The sequence below is a fragment of the Diadema antillarum genome, unplaced genomic scaffold, assembly GCF_040938485.1.
Source record: "Diadema antillarum isolate AM-2024a unplaced genomic scaffold, OU_Dant_1.0 seq00001348_RagTag, whole genome shotgun sequence".
NCBI lineage: Eukaryota > Metazoa > Echinodermata > Echinoidea > Diadematoida > Diadematidae > Diadema > Diadema antillarum.
The window spans coordinates 1,649,451-1,673,732 of NW_027272113.1; the positions used below are offsets into that span (position 1 = coordinate 1,649,451).

At 38.4% G+C, this 24,282-nt stretch overlaps 1 protein-coding gene across 1 annotated transcript; it reads right to left on the bottom strand.

The window, feature by feature from the left end:
• Positions 1 to 1,042: 1,042 nt before the first annotated feature.
• LOC139708547 (uncharacterized) lies at positions 1,043 to 20,767 on the bottom strand. Its single transcript, XM_071620489.1, has 4 exons — positions 20,264 to 20,767; positions 18,869 to 19,006; positions 18,306 to 18,676; positions 1,043 to 2,111 (listed from the first exon to the last, which is right to left on the bottom strand). The coding sequence occupies exons 1-4, from the start codon at positions 20,765 to 20,767 to the stop codon at positions 1,043 to 1,045; spliced, it is 2,082 nt and encodes a 693-aa protein (XP_071476590.1).
• Positions 20,768 to 24,282: the final 3,515 nt, after the last annotated feature.

The following is a 24,282-nucleotide window of genomic DNA, read 5'->3' on the forward strand; positions in this document are numbered from 1 at the left end:
GCTGTTGAAATTAGTACTCAACTTTTCGTAAGGCAAAATCGTATTCAGAGAAACAGTGAGCAGAGAACTACGATATCTATTAATACAAAAGAGAGCTATCAAGCGGGGAATTTCATCCAAATGTATCGCATAAGGATTCTCTATTTTAAGCCTTAGAAGCATTCAAAGTCGCTTTTTCCTCGACCAATATCACACTCCTACATCCGCTCTATTATCATGATCTAAATCACGACTTAACAACATTGAACAGTGCAAAAGGCCAATTGGGCTCTGGTGTTGCTAGCCTCAAAAGAAGTGGAACACCTAAAAACAAATCTAAGGGAACTTAACGAGGATCCCCGCATAAAGTTTCGAAGACGGACTACACTGAGTAGGCGCGCTGTATAGAGACCCAATAGGCAAAAGGGTCCTGATCCAATAGGGTACCAAAACGAAAGTTGACTATTGCAGCAACAACTGTATACAATTCAACGCACAATATCAGACCTAATTGAAGCTAAGGGAAATGTCTTATACCATTCCGTCCTTTCCCGCGTCTAGAAGAAAAAGAAGATCTGAGCAAACAAATATATTGGCACAAGAATCGTCGGGGGTGGCATAAAATGACGTTGAAGTGTCTAGAGGCGTCTGTATAAGCTCTCTCGGAGGTCTATTAAGGAAGTAAAGAGTTCTCAGAGGGATATGATGGCCATCTGGCAAGACCTGGCGAATTAGTTTGTTCTATCGCGACATCTTTGTCTCTGACATTTTTTTTTTAGTTATACAGTCGACGTTTTTTAACTTGCTCCCTGCGATCAGGGTATAGGAAATCCTGTAAAACCTGTTGAAAGAAATGCTTTCTAGACATATTGTGGGAAATATAACTTTTCTTTGTCTTTTGCTCTGTTCAGATTATTTTTCCAGGCATGTTGGAGCAATTTTGTGTAATAATGTATTTCGCAGGTTTTCATCTAGAGGAATTAATCGTGCTTGACAAGTGTATTATAGGGCCTACGTTTTCCCCGCTCTTTTATGTTGGATAGGACGTACGGGGATACCGGAGTTACTTGGATCTGGGTGTTCTCTTGCCCTTGTCAGAGTAAGACATGAACGTGTACAACATTGGATTTAGGGAGGAATTGATAGGCAGAATAAAGATAACACTCCAGGCATAGAGAGATGTTGGTATTGTGACTGTGCCTGTCTGACTTAGTATGCCCATTAAAATGATGGGCATCCAACAGGCAAGATCAGTTCCGATCAGAATCGCCATTCTGCGAGCCATTTTGATCTCACGTGACCGAGAGGCGGTGTTTGTGGACTCTTTGCCCGACCGCCTCACTTTGACGAACATTACAATATAGCAAACTGCTATAAAGATGAACGACAGCAAGTTCATGCAAATAAATACAACGATTGAGTAAATCCATGGGGGACGTTTCTTGCTGCTAAGTGACTCGAAAGTGACTGTAAAATCCCTACTCCATTCAGTTTCTTTGGTTGTGACTAAGACACCTGTACCACCAGACGACAAGTGCAGAGGAAGGCCTATGCATACGTCTGACTGTCCATAGAAATCCGGTATTTTCGAGTTATCAATCAAAGTGGGAAGAGAAATCACAAAAGCAGAAAGCCAAGTGATGCAGAGCATGATTCTACACCACTTGGTAGTAATTTTCCAACCACCGAACGGGAACACAATACATACGAACCTATCTATAGTTATCAGCGTCAAACTTATCACAGATGCCTCACTTGAGAGAAATGCCAGAAACCCTGCAAAACGGCAGAGACCTGAATTCCGCCACAGCGGCGCATTCAGGAAATAATCTGAAGCAAAACGCAAATCTGCTGATGTTATGATCAACATGTACACCGCCATTACACAATCAGCCAGGGCAAGACTTGCTATCAGTCGATTCTGGACCTTGCTTTCTTGTGCTTGGAAGAGACGTAGGTACAATACTACGCAGTTTCCAATGAGGGCGGTCAATCCCATTAACCATCCGAACACCCTTAATACGACACTCGGAAACAGACTACCGCAGGTGTCAAGAGGATTCGTTGGGACGGTCGAAGTGCAGTTCGTGCTATTTGCCACAAGGCAGCAGAGGCGAGTATCGGAAGTCGATCTAGTATGAGTAATAGTGAAAATTAATTTATATCATTGATTGCCATATCAATGCACGAATTAACAAACAAATGCAGACATGTCCTTAACGTGTATACAGGTAACAGCGTAGATAGAGAAATATAACACCTACTTCACTCCACACACACAAACACATACACATAAATACAAACATACGAACCAACAAACAACAGACTCACGCATTCTGGGGCAGCGCTTTTTACTTTCACTCCCACTCCTTGATAACCTGTAACGCTACATCATATATCCCATTAGGCATTACTAGATAAGATTCCTAATCGTAACCCGCAACAAAAGATGGAAGATTCAAACATGCTGAAAGAATGCGACTTCTAAGAAACGTTTTGACAGTTTTTAATGATCTGAGTAAAATATAAAGAGAAATCAACATGTTTTCGTCTTTCTGACTTAATGAAAGAGCACTAATGCTGGAGTTGCTTCTTTTTTAAAGAATGCAGGGGAAAATATTACCATTCACATGTGTCAGTAATAAGATGAGGGAATGTGTACTTTCAAAGAATAGTGGAAAATTGAGCAAAGAAAATGGGATTCCTTCGGGATACGAACCCGAGACCTCCGGATTTCTAGCCCGGTGCTCTAACGACTGAGCTATAGAAAGCCCCAGTTCAGTGTTCGTCTCAGAAACCCTAAATTCTCAATGCTGGAATTGTCAGAAGCTATAGCAGTTTGTTTGTGTGTGACACACACGTACACACTTGAACCTTGCATAAACCCGAAGGATAATTCAACTTGGAGATAAATGCGAGGGATCACCGAAGTGATGCAGCTTTTTGAGTATGTAGCAAACGCAAACAGAAAAACCTGAACAGAATGAATATTATTTATTACTGGAAAATTGAGCAAACAAAACGGGATTCCTTCTGTTTGCGTTTGTTTCATTAAAATATGTGAAATTCGGTTGAAATCTCTTTATATCTTCTTTAAATCGTTACTCTTTTGTGACATCCCACATTGTTGTAGCCCTATACCCAATAAAGATGACGGAAATTGGGTTTAATAAAAACTTTAAACTTTTAAGTGGATTGTCGATTTTCCTTAAACTTCAGTGATGTGTTCTTATACTTGTTCAACACCCACGAAATTCACAAATTATTATCATTACTTGTATTGTTATCAATATCATTGTCATGAATATTGTTATCATTATCCGTCAATAGTATCATTAACCAATATCATTTCAAGGGGCGGGGCAATTTTCATTCAATGATCTCAAACCAGCGTTTAGAACAAAACACAAACAACGCGGCATACTTACACAGCTGTCAAAGACTTAAGAGGTGTCACTGTGTTGCTGTCAACAACGTGCAGTTTAACATTTGTTAGAAACCTTACAGGAGAGAGAAAAAAAAAAGCACACGAAAGACCATCAATTATTGCAATATTCATCTGCATTACTTCAAAGAGTACGCTCTTATATACTACGACACGATTCTACTTTATGGCGGAATTGCTTTGTAATTCACGTTGTACATGCACTTTTCTTATTTGTATTCTCCTGATTTTCACTTTTGAATTCTTGAAATGAAAGAAGAAGTAAGGGTCTTGGCTAAATTATGTTTTTTTGTTTTTGTTTTAGGTTTTTGTTTTTGTTTTTTTAAAGACACACTGTCAAGGCAGGGATACAAATCCATCCAAATTTACCTATAAAAGTCAAACGTTGAATAGTTGCAAAAACAAAACAAAAAACAAAAAACCCAGATGTGGTAGAACATTTGTCTTTTTTTCTACTTACAAATATTCCAGTTCAGTGAGGTTGATGAATGCATCTGGTTCAATGTATGTAATTGGATTATTATCCAATGCTCTGTGACGAAAAAAACAAAACAACACGCAACATCCATCTTAAAGAAGGACTTACATCGAGATTATATTGTATACACAAATAATGAAAGTAATTGCAAAGTAAATAGCACATGATTATTTATGTTCCCAGGTGTCTTTCTATCAATTGATAACTTGGAAAGACAGAAAACAAAAAACTGAACATGCGTGGTAAGTTACCTAAAAATAAAAAAGAAAGAATCAGTTGAACCCTCTAAAACATGACTGGTCTGCCCATTAGGGCAAACCTGTATAACTGTTACATGACAATGATTATATATATTAACGATAGTAGCAAACAATAACATCTAGAGTAGCATCAATGCTGTCAATGGTAAGGATTATTGTATCGTCTCTTACAGGTACTTTAGCATTGTCTGACTTGAGAAAGTGCGCGACTGAAGAAGCTGGACTGCGTTCATTGACAGGTTCCTGCGTGAAAATTAACAGAAAAAAATGATCATCAAGACATTTACACTGTATGACTAGGTAACTGTCCATGGATTTGAAAAAAAAAATCAAACTTAAGTCAACAACTAAAATAGAATTGGAATCACGAAAGAACGTCATGCATTAACATTGGGTTAAAATGGTACGCCTAGTACTGGTCGTTTTCTTTTCCTTCAGTCCTTTCAGATACAATTGCTAGTAATTTGACGAGCAGTATGATAAAAAAGTGATTAGTAACATCGTTATTGCCACGACATATTAACATGATTCAATCTTAACGATTTGACTATAACCATAATGAATCGAAAATATCGGATAAAGTCTCAGAACATAATTTTGTTGTACAGTACTTACAAAGCATAGAGGCTGGTCAAATCGTGGAACACTCCACTGATAATGGTATGAATCTTGTTGTGCGATAGATCCCTAGGAACAACAATAGAGATATCGGTTGGAATAGTAAGTGCTGACTTGATGTCGTCAGAAGAACTCGCGCAATGTGATTGTCGGCTACAACGGTAGGTGCGAAATATTAAAATTGTGCTTTAAAGGGACTGAACAGGACAGGTTGAGGTGGGGATTCAATGCTTTGAACATTCGTATGTGAGATAATGAGAAACCCCTTATGAAATGTGAAAGTGCATATAATCTTAAGAAGGATTCAACGTTTATTTGATGAAAATTGGTTTTCAAATGGCTGAGATATCCAAAAAAAGTGATAATAATAAAAGGCAAAAGCCAGACCTTTTGTTAGGATCTCTTTGTTTCACCTTGTTTTTGGATATCTCACCCATTTCAAAACCGATTTTCATCAAATAAACTTTTGATACCCCTTAGAATTGCATGCTCTTTGGCATCTAATAGAGTGGTTTCTGTATATCTCGCAAAACGTTAAAAGCTACACTGTATATCCTCACCTCGACCAGAACTGCACGCACCCTTTAACGACAGAGTAAGGTGAAATGAATTCAGAGGATGATTGCACATATACTTATAGTTAACCATGTCTCGTACCAGTTGTCTGTATGTTTTAACCCTAGAAAACCAAGGGAGCACATTTAATTGTACCCCCTTATCATATTTTCATTTGCCACTCCTACGGACTTTACCCGATTAAAAAAAGGAATTGTAAATGATGCAATACAGCGAATAAATGAATAAAATCAAATAAAATCAAATCATATTGTAATGAAAAGCGTCCCCATGTGTTGACCTGAAATTTTGCAACCATAACACATAGTGAAGGTTTATTTGCTTTTCCTTTGTGGCAAATATAAAAATGATTGGTATAAGATACAACATAATATTATACACTCTGAATAAAGAAATATTAGAAGAAACATGATTTCAGCATATTTCGTCAGTATCTTTTTTATTTTGTTTTTTTGACGGCCTCAGTGGGTGACCCTCGAGAAATTTCAAATGTTGCGTCATGTAGAGTATGAGTTGCTCTACCGACGTGTCAAATAATATTATGACGGTGATACATCATATAATAAAGAAGTTATGGGGGTACAGTGTGCAGCCCCCCCCCCCCCCACACACACACCCTTGTGCTCGCAGGGGTCAAAATAGCTTGGGCTTTATAGGGTTAACTGTGTGTGTGTGTGTGTGTGTGTGTGTGTGTGTGTGTGTGTGTCGAGCTTATGTAGGCCTTTGCCTTTATATATATATATATATATATATATATATATATATTATATATATTTATATTTGTTTACCGAAATGTTGAAGTATTTAAAGGTTTAATCCAAAAGAGGGGCGTACCAATACCCTACCACGCATGTATCTAACGTCGCTCATAACTTTGTTAATAGTAGCCTCCTGTAATTTTCTCTTTCATTACAAGATGAATTACCCGCAAAATTATAATTATTAAAAAAAAAAAATGTTTAACTGTAGACTAGTGTCCAGCTGCAAAAGAACGCCCCACCACCTTTGCAGTGAATCATATGGGTAAGGTACTGCAGTTTGGAGAAATCAGCAGTTAATTATGAAAGTGACACTCTTAATCAGTTATTTCAATCAATGCAATTGCATCCTTTTTTTTTTTTTTTTTTTTGCTTATTCTTCTATCCTTATCACATGATCACAAAATCTTGTTGAATTCATGTACGTTACACGGTGTCGGAGATATCTTCCACATATAACGCAATTTCGTGGCTTGGGTACTAAGATGTCTTGTTCCAAGCTCATCGTCTCACCGCCGGCAAACCAGGGATGCATTGTTGTAATGTCACTGCCCAGAAAAGCAGTATGTCAGAGTTTCGATCCCCCTTGGTTTCTTTTCCCCCGACACATTTGTGAAAAAATGTAGGGTAGCAGTTTGGTTTAGTTCAAATTTATTTCGTTTTTGTTTTGTTTTTGACAGTAAAATAAATAGCCTACATATAAATCTCACTTTCTTTAGAGACAAAGATAGTTCATGTAAATTTATCCAAAGAAAACAATAATTGAAAACTTACAGTACAGATACATTGCTATTGTTGCTGAAGTAACAGAAGTGAAATAATTGTCAGTGTGCAATGTGTGATAAAAACAAACGGAGGGACCAACTATAAAACAAAAAGACAGAGCTTGTAGAGTGTGGACCCCTGTTGGATAAAAAAAAATAATGCCAAGATTGATCGAAAACAGCAACTAAGCGGCACAAAAGGCTCTGGAGCCCCCCGATAGACAGACGGACAAACAGTTGCACACAAATAAACAACAACAACAAACAAACAATAGCACAAGACCAGAAACAGCAAAAGGATTACTTGTAGAAAAAAAAAACTGACTTGACGAGAGGAAACAAGACTATAATAGCGTGATAAAGAGGTAACCAATTAGAACTACGGACAGCGATCCTCGGAAGATTGAGGAAGAAAGAAGAAGAAGACAAGAATACACAATATTCCCTTGAATTGCAAGTTATGGATCTAAAATAGTCTCGATCTTACAAATCTTACAAATCAGTTGCGACCTTACAAAATTAATTTGTTTCCAGGACAGACAAATTAAGAAAACTCTCTCCTGACAGTTCCATCATTTTTTTTTCAGGAAATATCGATCAATAACGGCAACAGATATGTAAACATCTCTAGCCAACTTAAGTGTGTGTTTTCAATATACTTACAGTGCCACCAACTGTTCTAAACCAGCAAATACGTCCACCATTATTTCGATGATATCATTGTGACTTAAGTCTCTGTTGAAGAATAAAGCAGCGAAAAACAGCACACACAAATTTCATTATGACTGCAGTGTCATGGATATATATCAATGGATAGGATTGTACTAATTATTCCGTGCGTATTTGAAAGTGTTTTGAAATATAGACAAATTTAGGTTTATACCATTTTGAAGAATGAGAGTCAATCATAATTGTCTCATTATCTTTTAGTGTTAATATAATTGGTGCCGCGATCCTGATTCAATTATTGATATTGTAAATAAAATCGATCTTTTTTTAAGAACTCTACTTACAAGTCTTTTAAGCCGTCCAGAACTTCAAACGAACGGTTGTTAATGATCCGAAGGTTGTTGTAAGAAAGATCCCTAAGTAAATACCAATCGCAGAAGGGGAAAAAAACCAACAAAAAACAAATAAACAAACAATGCAACACCCACACAAAAATGACAAACACTGATATGTTTTAACACTGTATATAGCTCCTGGAATTATCAGACACACTTCAATAATTTTACTGTTGTGAATTTTTTTAATGGAGCAATAGGATTTATAAAGTGAGTTAAAAGGTTCAAATCAAATATATATTGTGTCTCCGTGTTAAAACTCAAAGTATAACTTTTTACCATTGAAAATAAATAGCACATGCAATGATGGCGATTACTGATAGACGTTTACACATCACTCGTTAGTGGTTAATTCCTTGATAAACAACAATGTTAGCAAAGACTGAATAATATTTCGCTGATGTACATGGCTATTCAGAGAATTACCTATGAGTTAATGCGATTTGCTTTTCTATATAAAATTAAACGGGAAATTGGAGAAATATTCATACCGAACAAGACGGCTTTTTCACGTGGCGAACAAATATTAATATTTGTGACCGTGCACCTCAAAACGAACATAAAGTCGGACACACTGATTTTGCGTGAGGACTGAAGATAAGTGAAATGGGTCAACCTAGCCGAACTTGACTTTTTTATATTTTCTGAAAGAGCGGGTCTTCTTTTACACTATGCTAAAATTTGGTATCATAAAACGGGCAGGAAAGTGTGTTTTTTTAGCAGTTTATCTCGAACTATTTTGGTAGAATAGTGTGATCAGGTGTGTCTTTAGAATTTCTTTTTCATTTCTGAAAAACCTTGTCCACACTCTTCACTTTTAACTCTAATAACTTTTGAAAAGATATTGTTACAGCTTTGAAAGTTGGCATTAATTATGGACGGAATGTGTTAATGACGCATGCTTAATTTCAGTTTAATCTGATAATCCCTTCATTGTTGTTACTCTGATGGTTTACTTCCTGTTTTTTGTCCCATTCATCGCACAGCCAGCAGGTTTGGTAAAGATTAAGCGCTTGAATAGACACTGTACTTCAGAGCCTCTTTTCTCATTTCACACTTTTCCTGAGTTTGTGCTTTCTTTCCAATATTTAGATAGGTTAGGAGAGTCCATTTGATTTGAGTTATACATCATTTTAAAGCTTAAAGTCTGCTCTTTCAGACTATCGTCTTAACTAAAAATTCATGTCTGGCGACTTTTTGTTTGTCTTGAGGTGCAGGGTCACAAATGGTCTTCCTTCTTTTGAAGATGCTTCACACTGATATTAACACTTTGAATTGGGCACAAAATACATCCTGCTTGTGCCCCATTCACCTTTTTAAAAGTCAGTGCTAAGGTGTTATGCTGTACGGTCAAATGTATTCAGAATCTGAGGCATATGTCAGTACTTGCCATTATCAAGAACAAGTTAGCTAGGAGACACGTATAACTCTGACGCTGATTACCTGAACAAAAGACTCGTTCGCATTCTAAAAGCAATATTTCTGTCTACATGAAAATGTTGTCCATACTTACAAGTAAAAAAGAGTGTCGAGTCCATGGAATGTACTTCCCTCAATGGCGCTAATACTGTTGTTTCTGAGAATCCTTTTGAGAGAAGTAATACAGAAGTTAATCGTAATGTTGTTTACAATACGAGGACATACGAAGTATATATATATATATATATATATATATATGTATATATATATATATATATATATATATATATGTGTGTGTGTGTGTGTGTGTGTGTGTGTGTGTGTGTGTGCGTGTGTGTCTGTGTCAGGGAGTGTAGGCGTATATTCCATGTAAAGAGTTTGTTCACAGCAGACGATAAGGCCATTTTCTTCAAAATCTTTAAAGCGATTTCTTTTTTAACCATATTAGCGTAGCACACGGATAATGTTAAGATCAGTTATGAACTTCGGTTACCTGGGGAGTTGGCGGTTACATTTACAGAAGTCTACACATAAGCAAAGATGTGATATTTTGTACTCCTCATTGTAATTTGCGATTTGCCGATAGTCCATCGTGACGGCTGGCTGCCATTCGGTTAGTTGCAAAAACAAAAACAAAAAATATTGTGGATCGAGCTACCATCTTAGTTTTCGAACAATGCCCATGAAATTTGGCACAGAGAACTCGGCGTATGAACCTTGGATGAAGATGTGCAAGACACATTTTTAATGTGTCAGAAATTACGCTGCCATGTCAACAGATTACTGTGGCGATTTGATTAGATGGGGAAAGTATCATGGATCGAACGTTACAGCCTGGTTTTTCAAACAAAATGCCCAAGATATTATTCTTATTGTTTGTTATGTCTAAAAAACTGCGTTGCCACGTATACAACATATTATACCAACTGATCAAGACATATCATTGCGGACCACACTGTTTTCTCATCTTCATTTTCTTTTTAACAATGCTCCTGAAATTTGGGACAAATAATGGTAAGGAAGCAAGACACATTTCAAATTTATCGGAAACTATCATGCTAAAGTAACGATATGAAGAGTATGTTTGCAAAAACTGATAAGTCCATATTTGCCAAATGAAGGTACTTGCGGTTAAAAGTCAAGAAAATAAAGAGAATAATAAAATAAGTTTGCTTCTTTTGATCATAACTTCAAAAATCTACCTTTATATGTATATAGAGACCAATATATCATTTAAAAGGAATTGTTTTGTAATTTATGACAGAGACCGTACTTCAAGATCTTCAAAAATGTACTTATCGGTTTTGGCGAACACACTCTTCATGTATTTTCTTTCTTGCTCTTAGGTTTCGTTCCGCGTTAGACAAAAGGTGAATAACCTCTCCGGTCGTGTCAAAATTCTGTGTTTCGATCATCACATAATCTCCACGTCGGCCTGTATGCGATTACTGCGAAGTTCGTACAATTGTATCTCGTCGTAGTGCGTACATAAATAGTATGCGTAACACTGTGTAGCAAGGAGCTAAACATCTTGAAACTGCCTGACACCGTCTTGACATCGCCTTATATATTTACTACAACTGGACTTATCGGTGTTTGCAAACAAGACGGGTGGCGTTTCTCAGGTATTGCAACAACTGACACCCTTATTTTAGACTAAAATAATGCGAGTTACAGCATGTTTCATTTTGCTACAAGCTGATTTCATTGTCACATTGCAACTACCATTACTTAAATCTCAGTGAAATAAATTGATTTTCTATAAAAAATGGACTTATCGGTTTGTGTTTTTTTTTTCTCTCCAAACAAACTCTTGTTGTATGCAATGTACATGTACATACTATTAGGTAGGCCTACACATATCCAAACATTTCTCTATGTGACGGTGCATTACAACAAAAAAAAAAAGAAAAAGAAAAAAAGTCGCACGCGTTGATTTCGTGCCAGGACTGAAAATAAGTGAAGTAGGTCAACCATAGCTAGTTTTGAGTTTTTCATATTTTCTGAAAGACCAAATCTTGTTCTTTATTGTGCTCAAGTTTGGGATCATAAAACAGACAGGAAATAGTCGTTTTTATTGAGCGCTTTTTTGTAAAGCACTGTGAGAAGGTGTGTCTTAAAGAGTCCCCTTTTCATTTCTGAAAAACCCTTTGCACATTCTTAACTTTCAACTCTAATAATTTGAAAAAGTTAATGCAACTGCTTTGAAAATTTACAATAATCATGGACATAGGTTGATATTAAAGCACGCAGAATAATTTCAGCTAAATGTGATAATCCCTTGATTGTTCTTGTTCCGATGGTTTACGTCCTGTTTTTTTTTTTTGTGTGTGTGTGTTTGTGTAATATTCATCACACAGCTGGCACGACTTGGTAAAGATTGCTTGAATAGATTCTGTACTTCAACGCCTCTTTTCTCAGTTCACACTTTTCCAGAGTGTGTGCTTTCTTTCCAATAATTAGGAATGTCCATTTCAGCTGGGTTTAACCTCATTTTTAAGCTTAATGTCTGCTCTTTCAGAATCTGCCTTAACTAAAGCATCCTTGCGATTTTTTTTTTTTTTGGGGGGGGGGGGGAGGTTGGGGTGATGCGGGGTCACATGTTGAGTATTGAGATTTTTTTTCTGCGTTTTTCATCTATTATGGGTCAAATAGATCAACAAAGTTAAACCTCGTTCACTTCTTTTCTCGCTGTCGCTCCGATCGTATCACTGTTGTAGCCACGTCTTGATAAGCGTGCGAATATCGCAATACAATCGCTTTGATTGCAAAAGCAGGGCGTTTCTTCGGCTTGGAAAAAGCGGCAAAAACGTGGCAGCGTCGTGGCATTATCGTGGCACTATCGCCTACAGGGCAGGTTGAGTGTAGAGAAACCGTAGTGCAATTGCCTCGGAGGCCAGAAATTGAGACGGACAGCGATCGCGCCACGATTTGTTAAATCGTCACAGATCGCCATGGCGGCCATGATTGCCTTCCTTGTGAGATGGGGGCTTAAGATGTCATTCCTGACATAGGTTGTGCTTAGGAGAGAAAAGAATAATGGGATATAAGGCGAATATAAGCCGTTCGACTGCTTCTATAACATAATATGCTCCGCCGACAATATTGCTCCAAAAATTAGGACAAATGCTTCGCAAAATTCCGGAGCAAATTTGAGTGAAGCAATTGTCGGTGGAGCAATTATCGATGGAGCAATTGCCGGCAGAGCATTATGTCGTGTCACAGTCTCAACCTATCTGTCTGCCCACCTGAGATGTAATGCGCTCTTGATGTAGGATACTTACAGCCACCAAACGTTGCTTAAGCCATCGAATGCACCTGGCTCGATGAATGATATGTTGTTGTTTGACAGATACCTGTTAAATTCAGTTGCAAAAAAAACAACAACAAACAAACCAAGAACCAGTGTCTGTTATCTCTATGTAATCAGAACGTAATCTTGGTACTTCCACTAGAAAGAAAGGCAGGTCGTTGCAATTCAGTAACTTTATTATTTTACGTTATTTTGTAAAACTTACCATTCTGAATAATAAATGGATAAAGACATGGATGCCCACTACGAGACATACGGACAAAAAAAAAAGATACACACAAAACAACGACGAGGTAACAAACAAGCGAACAAACGTGAAACTAGACTGGGACAGCAACAAGACCACTCCTGCGGAAAAGACTGACTTGACGACAAAAGGAAACAAGACTAGCATAACAACGAAAAAAACAAAATAGACAGGAACAGACAACACAGGCAACGAGACTAGCGGGTTCGACGAAGAAAAAAAAAAGAAAAGTCCTTTTCTCCCTTATATACGAAGTACACCTTATACGTCTAGCAAACAAAATATAATGCTTTAGATGTGGAACTGTCTTAAAGAAACTTTGAGGCAATAATAAAGGCGGCAACGCAGATTGTTAAACGGGTTACAAAATAAGTCTTTAAACTAAGCTGACTCAAAGAAGATGATTATAAGATTCTAAAAGAAAAAAAGGAGTTTAAAGGAGCATAATGAAGAAGCAGTTTTTATGATCTGTCATGATTCAAGGAATTCTAGTAATTTGGAGTACGAATAAGTGTCATTGTAGCTAAAAATCGTCGAACATGGCATAAAAAAAAACACGGAAGTAGACTGTTCTTATACATGTACAGAGATTAACCGATGTTAGATAATGAACAACTCATTGATTTCTTTTTTATTTAATTCATTTGAGGGAAACAATAAATGTGTATGTGAACGAATGAGAGAATAATAAATTATACGGAGTGCCCTCTTTTGCAGCAATAGCATTATATTCAGCAGCGTGTGATGAATATTGCCCCCTAGCAAACATTCCATTATTAAGGCATTCAAGGCAGTATCATAGAGGTGTACAAGTAATGACTTTTGAGGAGGATGAAATCTAAGTCAGCGCATGACGCCTATATTACGCGAGATAATTTTAGAAATGTAATCGATACGCATTTTCCAGAGGAGTGTGACTACAAGAATTCCAAGAAATGTGAAATATGGTAGATTATCTAGATTAGAATCATCTAGAATTATTTTTGAACAAAAACAGTAACAGCAGCAGCAGCAACAGCAGCAGCAACAACAACAACAATATTCAGATAACCATGTAATTCATGTATTTTTTTTAACTTTCAGTGAAAGCCTATTAGCTCTGACCTATAATAGTCACTATTTTTATGCCTCCGTTACGAAGTGTCGCCGGAGACATTATGTTTTCGGGTTGTCCGTCCGTCCGTCCATCCCTCCTTCCGTCCGTAATCAATTTTGTGGAGATCGTCACCAAAAAACCGCTTGAGGTATCCTAATGAAACTTGTCATTATTTATATACGAGTGGGCGAAGTTATGCCTATCAACATTTGGGCGCACATGCTCAAGGTCAAAGGTCAAGGTCAATTGCTCAAAATTTCACTTTTTCCACATGTCTGTGAAATGCTTGAAGAGATATTCTTGAAACATAGGGTAAACGTGTATTACTAAATACAATTCTACAGTTTTCCGTCATGAGGTTAAAGGTGGCAAGTGAAAAAATACATAAAATTTAAAAATTTAATTTTTTGTCCATATCTCGTAAATGATTTAAAGTAGATTCAAAGTATCTTTATAAAAATTAGTACATATGCAGATGCTGATTGGCTGTTATTACAGGGGATTAGGGGTCATGGGTCGAAGGTCAGGGGGTTAAAGGCCAAGGTCAACTCCTCAAAATTTCGCTTATTTCCCTCATGTTCAAGCAATGCCTGCAGAATTTTCTTGAAACTGAAAATATACATGTATTATCCAATAGAGATTCTCTTGGACGTTTCTTGCCAAAGGTCAAAGGCCAGAAGGTAAAAGGTAAAATGAAAGTGTTAAATTTCACTTCTTCCTCCATATCTCGAAAGTGACTAAAGGTATCACCATTAAACTTAGTACATATGCATGTTCTTCCTGAAATGGATTCTCTTGGGAATTTTAGGGTCATAGAGTGAAAGGCCAAGGGTGTGAGGTCGGGTTGAATTGCTACAATTTACACTTTGATACTGAAATCACACGTTTTGTCCATACCTTCAAACATATGCAATGCACAAACTGATCAAAGGGTCAAAAGTCAAGTAAAGATCCTCAAATCCCCAAATACCTGCACTCGTAAACATTCAACCAATTAAACCTAATTCGAAGAAAGTCATTCATCATATCATTCATCACATTTGTGACAAACCTGTCATACTTTGCCAATTACGTAAAACTGTCACCACACATTGCCAAGACATTAAACTATGGGCCTACAACGAAGAACCATACATTATGGCTTAGGCATTCCGGTCGCCATAGCGACATTGCTAGTCAATTCTATATTGACTCTTTGAACAAGGACATCAATATCGTTATTGGGAAGAAATACATTGGTATTGACACTTAAAACTTTCATCGGCTGGGGATGATGAATAATTAAATGACTGAGCTTCAACCAACCTTGAATTGTAGAGGGCAAGCTTTCATCCTCCGCCATTACCGTAAAACAGACAAACATAACACATCGGATTTAGGATGCGAAAAGAACACTCCACTTTATTGGAGATCCAGGCTGAAACATGGTTACAATACAGTCGCCTCTAGAGGGCGTGTAAACAACACACAATATATACTGGCGTGACTACTTTCTTTCTTTCTGTTTCTCCTTCTCTCTTGGAAATGGTGCAAACATGTGCATACCATGAATAATGAATACATATGGGAACACTTTGTACCCCAACAAACTAAAAGCAATATGTACTGTACGTAGTGCAGAATAATGTATCACAAGTATGGGAACACTTTGTACCGTACTCTAACAAACTAAAAGCAATATGTACTGTACGTAGTGCAAACATGTGTTGCTTTTGAGACAGAACTTTCTATTAGAAATAACTAACAATAAATATGATGTCACGTGTTCCACAACCTCACACAAGACGTGTAAAATCACACGTGAATGATGTTGGCATCAAAACAGCCTTTTACTTCACCAAACTTTCTTTAATATGTCATCTTTTACCTTTCACGTATATACAGGCCTATTGTATAAACTATAAAAATACTAAAAAAACTTGTGAGGTACTATATTCTGAACTACAGGTGTACTGCCATACATACTATACATATACGTTCAAAAATAACTCAAGCAGTACTTGTATGCATCCAATATCTACTATCTTCTGACAATTTATGTGATTAGCCAACCAAACCGAAAAAACAAGGATTGACCGTAGTACGAGTGTAGCGCTAACATCACAATACACATGTACCATCACACAACATCTAACACCGTATTCCATAAAAAGAGAGGGGATAGTATGCGAACTGTTTTTATCAATGCAGTAAGCCCAAACTGGAACCCCTAAATAAAAAAACCTTACATTCACCGAACCATTGTATATCTCCAAAATATAATACAACATACACTTATGTATTGTAAGTGCTGCATGCTACACTTTAACATATTCAGAATGCATCATAAAACTGCGAATAACTCATGAAATTATCTCTCTTCTTCTCATCCATACAACTTTCAGCATTTTCTTTCATTACACTAAAATTTCTGTACATTACTCTGTCCTGTCATTACATTGTACCTCACCACATCTGACATTCTTTTGTCCTATGACAGTAGTCAATTTGTACTGTATACTATCCAATAAATCATGACATCATTATTTCCCTCTAATAACATATAACTTAAGTTTAGTATATCATTTGTGACCGTGCACCTCAAAACGAACATAAAGTCGCACACACTGATTTTGCGTGAGGACTGAAAATAAGTGAAATGGGTCAACCTAGCCGAACTTGACTTTTTCATATTTTCTGAAAGAGCGGGTCTTCTTTTACATTATGCTAAAATTTGGTATCATAAAACGGGCAGGAAAGTGTGTTTTTTAGCAGTTTATCTCGAACATTTTTGGTAGAATAGTGTGATTAGGTGTGTCTTTAGAATCCCTTTTTCATTTCTGAAAAACCTTGTCCACACTCTTCACTTTCAACTCTAATAACTTTTGAAAAGATAGTGCTACTGCTTTGAAAGTTGGCATTAATTATGGACAGAATGTGTTAATGAGGCATGCTTAATTTCAGTTTAATCTGATAATCCCTTCATTGTTGTTACTCTGGTGGTTTACTTCCTGTTTTTTGTCCCATTCATCGCACAGCCAGCACGGTTTGGTAAAGATTAAGCGCTTGAATAGACACTGTACTTCAGAGCCTCTTTTCTCAGTTCACACTTTACCTGAGTTTGTGCTTTCCTTCCAATATTTAGATAGGTTAGGAGAGTCCATTTGATTTGAGTTATACATCATTTTAAAGCTTAAAGTCTGCTCTTTCAAAATAGAGTCTTAACTAAAAATTCATGTCTGGCGACTTTTTGTTTGTTTTGAGGTGCAGGGTCACATTTTATCCTATCAATACAACATAACTTCTCTATAGTCTTCTGTCCTATTAAAACACTGTGGCTTCTGTATACACATCATAACTTCTCTTTATTCTTCTGTCATAATATCTTCATTGATCCTATCCACACACACTACTTCCCTTACCTCCTCTGTTCGTTCACTACCCGAACTTCTATACATATTTGCCCCCATAAAACAAGTACACTGTATAACTGCATTGTTAGCTATACGCTCTTCCCTTCTTTTACCACGTTCCATATCCCTTCCCCTGAACTATTCAGGACTGTGAATTGGAAAAAATAACCACAGACATAAAACTAATCAAAACTGTATCATCACAGCATACGACATGTACATAAACGATAAGAGTACACCAAAATACTTATATCACTAAAGCCTTCAAAAATACAGTGATCAATAAAATACCTCCCAATGGAAAAAAAAAATCCCATTAACAACATTACAGTAGTGCTGTAATATTCTAAACAAACCATCAAAAATTCGCAGAAAGTTCTTTTCAAGTGTACAAGTATGAGCGTAAGAGACAATAAAACAAAGTACACACAAAAATCCCAACAACCTGCACAAATGATAAAGTCATACTTTACCAACACTCGGTACAAACAGGAAATGATTGGTAAATATGTAGAACCTACATACACATAATATATAAATCCGAGCACCAAATGCATGTGTATTAAACAAGCAAGAAAGATTTGAACAAAACTGTCTGCTCAGTCAAAAGTGGTATGAAGAAATGAATCAACATACAAAACAGCCGGCAGGCTACCATTACTATCAAAAATATGCAAAAATACATCATCGTTTCTGATAAATGCGTTAACATTTCAAGGCAAACAGGCAAAGCCTGCAACTAAAACATGTTTTAACTGTCCAGTGCCAAAAACATGCCGTACAATGATCAGTGCAAGGCAGCAAACATGGATTGAGGTAGCACCGAGACACTTAGGAGATATTGTGGCAAGATAGTGCAGATGATCTCAGGCATCTTCATTGGTATGCAAAGATACAGTAACAGCAACCCTAGTGCTGCAGTGGTGGTGATGTCATTTTGCAGAATGTCCGGAGGACGACCTAGAGGAGATGACATGTTGTCACACAGGAGGTAGGTTCCACAACAGCTACCCTTGACAGCAACAAAGGTAGCACCACAGGCAGGGTGATAGTCAAGGACATCAGGGGGGCGGCCTGGAGAATGGGTCGCAATGGTGTCAGGAACGGGAGGGGTGGAGTAAGCATCGCTTATCTGCTGGCAGCCGGTCCCATCAGCAGGGGTATCAGGAGGGCAGCCTGAAGGAGCCCGATTCACATCGAGCTGAAGGTGGGTCCCATCAGCAGGAATATCAAGAGGGCGGTCTGAAGGAGCCTGATTCACATCAAGCTGAAGGTGGGTCCCATCAGCAGGGGTATCAGGAGGGCAGCCTTAAGGAGCCCGATTCACATCGAGCTGAAGGTGGGTCCCATCAGCAGGAATATCAAAAGGGCGGTCTGAAGGAGCCCGATTCACATCAAGCTGAAGGTGGGTCCCATCAGCAGGGGTATCAGGAGGAGGGTTTGTAGGAGCCTGATTCACATCGAGCTGAAGGTGGGTCCCATCAGCGGGGTTGTCAGGAGGGCGGCCTGGAGGAGCCTGATTCACATCGAGCTGAAGGTGGGTCCCATCAGCAGGGGTATCAGGAGGGCAGCCTGAAGGAGCCCGATTCACATCGAGCTGAAGGTGGGTCCCATCAGCAGGGGTATCAGGAGGGCAGCCTGAAGGAGCCCGATTCACATCGAGCTGAAGGTGGGTCCCATCAGCAGGAATATCAAAAGGGCGGTCTGAAGGAGCCCGATTCACATCAAGCTGAAGGTGGGTCCCATCAGCAGGGGTATCAGGAGGAGGGTTTGTAGGAGCCCGATTCACATCGAACTGAAGGTGGGTCCCATCAGCGGGGTTGTCAGGAGGGCGGCCTGCAGGAGCCTGATTCACATCGAGATGAAGGTGGGTCCCATCGGCAGGGGTATCAGGAGGGCAGCCTGAAGGAGCCCGATTCACATCGAGCTGAAGGTGGGTCCCATCAGCAGGGGTATCAGGAGGGCAGCCTTAAGGAGCCCGATTCACATCGAGCTGAAGGTGGGTCCCATCAGCAGGAATATCAAAAGGGCGGTCTGAAGGAGCCCGATTCACATCAAGCTGAAGGTGGGTCCCATCAGCAGGGGTATCAGGAGGAGGGTTTGTAGGAGCCCGATTCACATCGAGCTGAAGGTGGGTCCCATCAGCGGGGGTGTCAGGAGGGCGGCCTGGAGGAGCCTAATTGATATCAAGCTGAAGTTGAGTTCCCTCGACATCGACCATAGTGGGGGTGGGGTGGACGGGACTGGTTGGCTGGTACATGAAGATGTGCGCGTCATCAAGTCGCCTCTAGAGGGCGTGTAAACAACACACAATAATTTATATACTGGCGCTCTCCTGAGGACTTTCTCAAGCCTTATGCAGTGGAGTGTTGTCTTGCTGCCGTTGCCTGTCTTTATTAATCATTGGACCATAGATTGGTGAAAGGGTATATCCCGAGTCTCTGTTGAGAGCTGGATTGACCCTTCTGATCCAAAATGCTTCCTTTATTTTTCTTTTCAACCAGTTGCTTTCAAAGTCAATGATACGCGCCTCATCCCATTCAATGTTATGTCCTGTGTTGTAAGAGTGCTCAGCTATCGCCGAGTGTGATGGACTGTTTAGTCTCAGTGCCCTTTTGTGTTCCTTGAGTCTCTCGTTCAAGGTTCTGCTGGTTTCCCCAATGTAACAATCATGGCAATCAGCACGAGTGATCTTATATACAATGCCTGACCTTATTTGCCTTGGGACTTTGTCTTTAGCATGGACTAGTCTACTTCTCAGGGTATTACAGCTCTTGAATGCAATGTCAACGTCCTTGTTGTGGAATGCTCTTTTCAGACGGGAGGATATGGTGTTTACGAAGGGGAGCACTACCCTAATGCTAGCCTCCTTTCTTTCCTTTGTGGGTGACTTAGTTCTTGTTTTGTCCTTGGCTTTTTGTCTCATCCAAGCTGGGTATCCACATGCTGCAAGGGCCTTGTCAATATGGTGGAATTCACTCCGTAGTGCATCATTGTCAGAGGCAATTCCCTCCTTTGTGTTGAGTGGATGATCCGAGTCGAAGTTCAAATAGGAGTCAGTGTGGGTTGGTTTCCTGTACACAGTGATAGAAACTGAAAGGTCGTGGTTGACAGAGACCTTTGTGTCTAGGAAATTCAGTGACCTTTGAACTTCTTGCTCAACAGTGAATTCAATATGTTGGTCTATACTATTGATGTACTTAGTGAATTCGTCAATATGGTCTCTGTCAATGATAACAAAAGTGTCATCCACGTATCTCCACCAGATTCTAGGGGGATGGGGGGCATTCGAAAAGATCTCTTCTTCCAGATGTTCTAGATACAAGTTACAAACGACCGGTGAGATAGGTGATCCCATGGGTGTTCCATGAGTTTGTTGATATAACTTGCCATTGTAAGTGAAGTAGGTATTTTCAAGACAAATACTCAACAGCTGACCAATTTCATTCGGGCTTAAACCTGTTCTATCATCAAGTGTTTGGTCTTCTTGTAGATTCTCTATCACAATTTCCACAGCCCGTTTTACCGGAAAGCAACTGGTTGAAAAGAAAAATAAAGGAAGCACTTTGGATCAGAAGGGTCAATCCAGCTCTCAACAGAGACTCGGGATATACCCTTTCACCAATCTATGGTCCAGTAATCAATAAAGACAGGCAACGGCAGCAAGACAACACTCCACTGCATAAGGCTTGAGAAAGTCCTCAGGAGAGGACGAAAGCTTGCCCTCTACAATTCAAGGTTGGTTGAAGCTCAGTCATTTAATTATACATTGGTATTATCGGCAAAATGAATGAAGGAAAGTACCCTTGATGGGTACAAATACTTCTTCACAGTACCTCCTCATTGCAATTTCCTAAGATCTTTCACTTCTATCTCTAGAAAGATAGTTTCTTTTTTTTTGTTTTCTGTTTTTTATATCCTACACGAACAACGCTATATTATAGAGGCACGACGATAAATGTCTGAGGCCGGACGAAGAATGATCACAATGGTTAACTTGATATTTTGGCTCGGGTGAGCTAAAAAGATCATATTTTGGGCATCGCGACTAAAATGGTAATATTTCTACATAGATGTCAATTTAAAGGAAAATAGCACACTCACACACACACACACCTATATACATTATGTACATGTAATCTATATGAAGAGCTTGCTTCAAAAAGGCGCTAAATTCATCATTTTTCAATGGATTTAGCGCCTTTTGGAAGCAAGCTCTTCATATATCATATTATATACAATATATTCATCCTTTACCGTTCGAAAGGAAACACAACCTGCAATTTTGATTTTTTATTTATACTTACAGCCACCATAATCTCTCAAGTGCTCTAAATGTGCCTTGTTCGAGATTGGAAATGTCGTTGTTCCATAAGTATCTGCCATTGCATTGAGAAATTGGTGAGAGGTATTACAGAGAGAGGGAGAGAGAGATTGAAATGTTTTCATTTCATTAATACCTAAAACAACAGATCACAGACCTTTACGTGGGGAGGACTAAGTATAAGTAAGTCATCGAAGTCTTTCCAAGACAGACTTACACTTGAAGGACAAAAAGGAGAAGAAGAAAACAGTGAAATAATTGTTGCCAGTTTGTGCGTAAAGAAGTGAAAAAGAGAAACAAATACAAAAGTAATATCAAGTGAAGGTCCAACGGCAATATGCATGATCACATGTTATTCGATCTCTATAGGTTGCATATGACGACGATACGAGAAGCTAATCGTATACATGATATTACTTGGGACCTGCAGCGTGATTTCTTTTTGTTGTTGTTTTTGTTTGTTGTTATCTTTTTTATTAACTTAAGTTAATCGAAATTGATTAATCAAAATCCGTGCTCTTAACGGGAACTGTTCACTGCGAGATTCAAATGACATTCTTGCAATATAAATGACAAGATGCGAAATCAGGAACGAAGTGGATATCTTGTATGTGTTAATTGTGTGTGTGTGTGTGTGTGTGCGAGTGTGTGTGCATATGAACATTTGGAGTTGATAGCGATATGGTGATAACATGGTTCCCTGTCTTTCACTTCTGCCCAAGTTTTAGTTGGGAATAAAATATGTATAAATCTGATAATTCAGTCTTCCGTTTAGTAATTTTTACAAATACATGTAACAACAACAAAAACAATACATCTACAAGCTCACTGAAAACTGTTATAACAATGGGACTACAAAGAATTGTTTGATGGGTGCAAGATAACAATAAGAGGATGATGCATTTCTTCAAAGATGTATTTTTTGTTTAAAGCTATACCAATTGCATAAACTCTTGACTACGGTGATGGCATAACAAAAGGTGTAAATATACATTCAAGATTTTTTTTTTCCAAGTGCAGATCAAATACTTACAATCGTAAAATCTTGCTATGGCCTTCAAACGCTTTGGCGTCAATACTTGAAATGTAGCAGTTTGTGAAGTCGCTATTTTGGCATATATAGTAGAACAAATTGATACAGGATTTCTCAGTCAATTACAAATTTTTTCCAATCACTTTGACGTTTCGAATAATCAATGTCGTCCGAAATGCGATCGCAATTGAAAAAAAAAAATGAACAACAGTTTTCGTCAATACTCATGTAAACTGGTCAAGAATGCCCATAGCATATCCGTTCCTTCTGTCATTCAAATTCGTCACTGAGCAAACATATTTGAAATAACTGTAGGGGCCTACTCAACTTACAATGTGAGGTTCGTGTCAGGTAGACAGTCAAAATGGGGAGGGGGTTGTGGAACTCTAGTTCAGGTCAATACTTGGGCTTGGTGATGTAATGCTCATTTGGCAAATAAGATGACACATTTTCCTTCTTTTGCTGTAAAATTTGGGAAAATGTGGGAAATCTGAGCTCTGCTACGGATGTTATATATTGATGACCTGGGGGTTTATGCCCTGTTATAAACCATCAATATTCTTAACTCTTTATGTGCCATGGTGGAAACCCCCTGTGTGCCACGTTATTCTGAGAAACGAAGGTAGTCATGCTTTGAGAAAGAATTCTGTTTTTCCAATCTGTATAACTTCTACAAAGTTTTGTTAAGCTGGACTTACAAGTGAGCAAAGTTAAAGAGGAATGCCAAACTTTGCTTCCATAAACAATGTATAACAATTCTATTTTCAACTTTTCTTTTGAATAACCAATTGCTACATTACTGTAAAGGCATGACTTTTTCACATAGAATAGTGACAGAAACTTAGAATGTACACGCAAATCTAGTTGGGAACACCGCTTGATAGTCAATCACCTCATAGAATGCAAGCCGTATGTGAGAGGAACAAAAGCGCGAGAAACGCTTTGATTATACCGCGGGATTAGCAATTTATCGATCGGTTTTGGCGGCTTTGTTTGTTGAGCAGAATATGCGAAGTTGGCACGCCGTCGACTGAGTCGGACGTGCGAACGTGGCACATAAAGAGTTAAATTTCATTGCGTAGTAGATCTGTGTATTGCTCTTCGTCATCAGGAGCAGATAGGGCAGATATAGATCCATCTTCATATTCATGAATTTAACTATACTAGTGAAGGGATCGGTGCAATATAGTGCTAACCAAAGCTTTTCTCAAAATTGAGTTACATGCATTTTCATAATCCTTATCCTTCACTCTACCCTCCATGAAAATGTCATATTTGAATCCAACCAATAAGGTGGTAAAAAATGCAAACATTGATGTTTTGTTAATGTACAATGTATGTACTTTCCGAAGGTTCAACAGCGATTATCTCAAAATGACTATAGTGTGGGTTAGCACTATATTGTACCGACCCCTTCTATTAATACAGTCTTACGCCATCATCACTTCTGTGTTCTGGGTATTCCTTCCATTTAAAGGGGCCCTGAAATCCAAATACATGATAACTTGTGTTGATT

Excerpts from the sequence above, each read along its gene's own strand:
- LOC139708547 (XM_071620489.1), bottom strand. The coding sequence starts at position 20,767 with ATGGGATCACCTATCTCACCGGTCGTTTGTAACTTGTATCTAGAACAT. Across the intron at positions 19,007-20,263 it reads GAAAGGAGGCTAGCATTAGG|CTCGATGTGAATCGGGCTCC; the intron begins GTAGTGCTCCCC and ends ACCCACCTTCAG. Across the intron at positions 2,112-18,305 it reads GCACTAGGGTTGCTGTTACT|ATCGACTTCCGATACTCGCC; the intron begins GTATCTTTGCAT and ends TACTCATACTAG.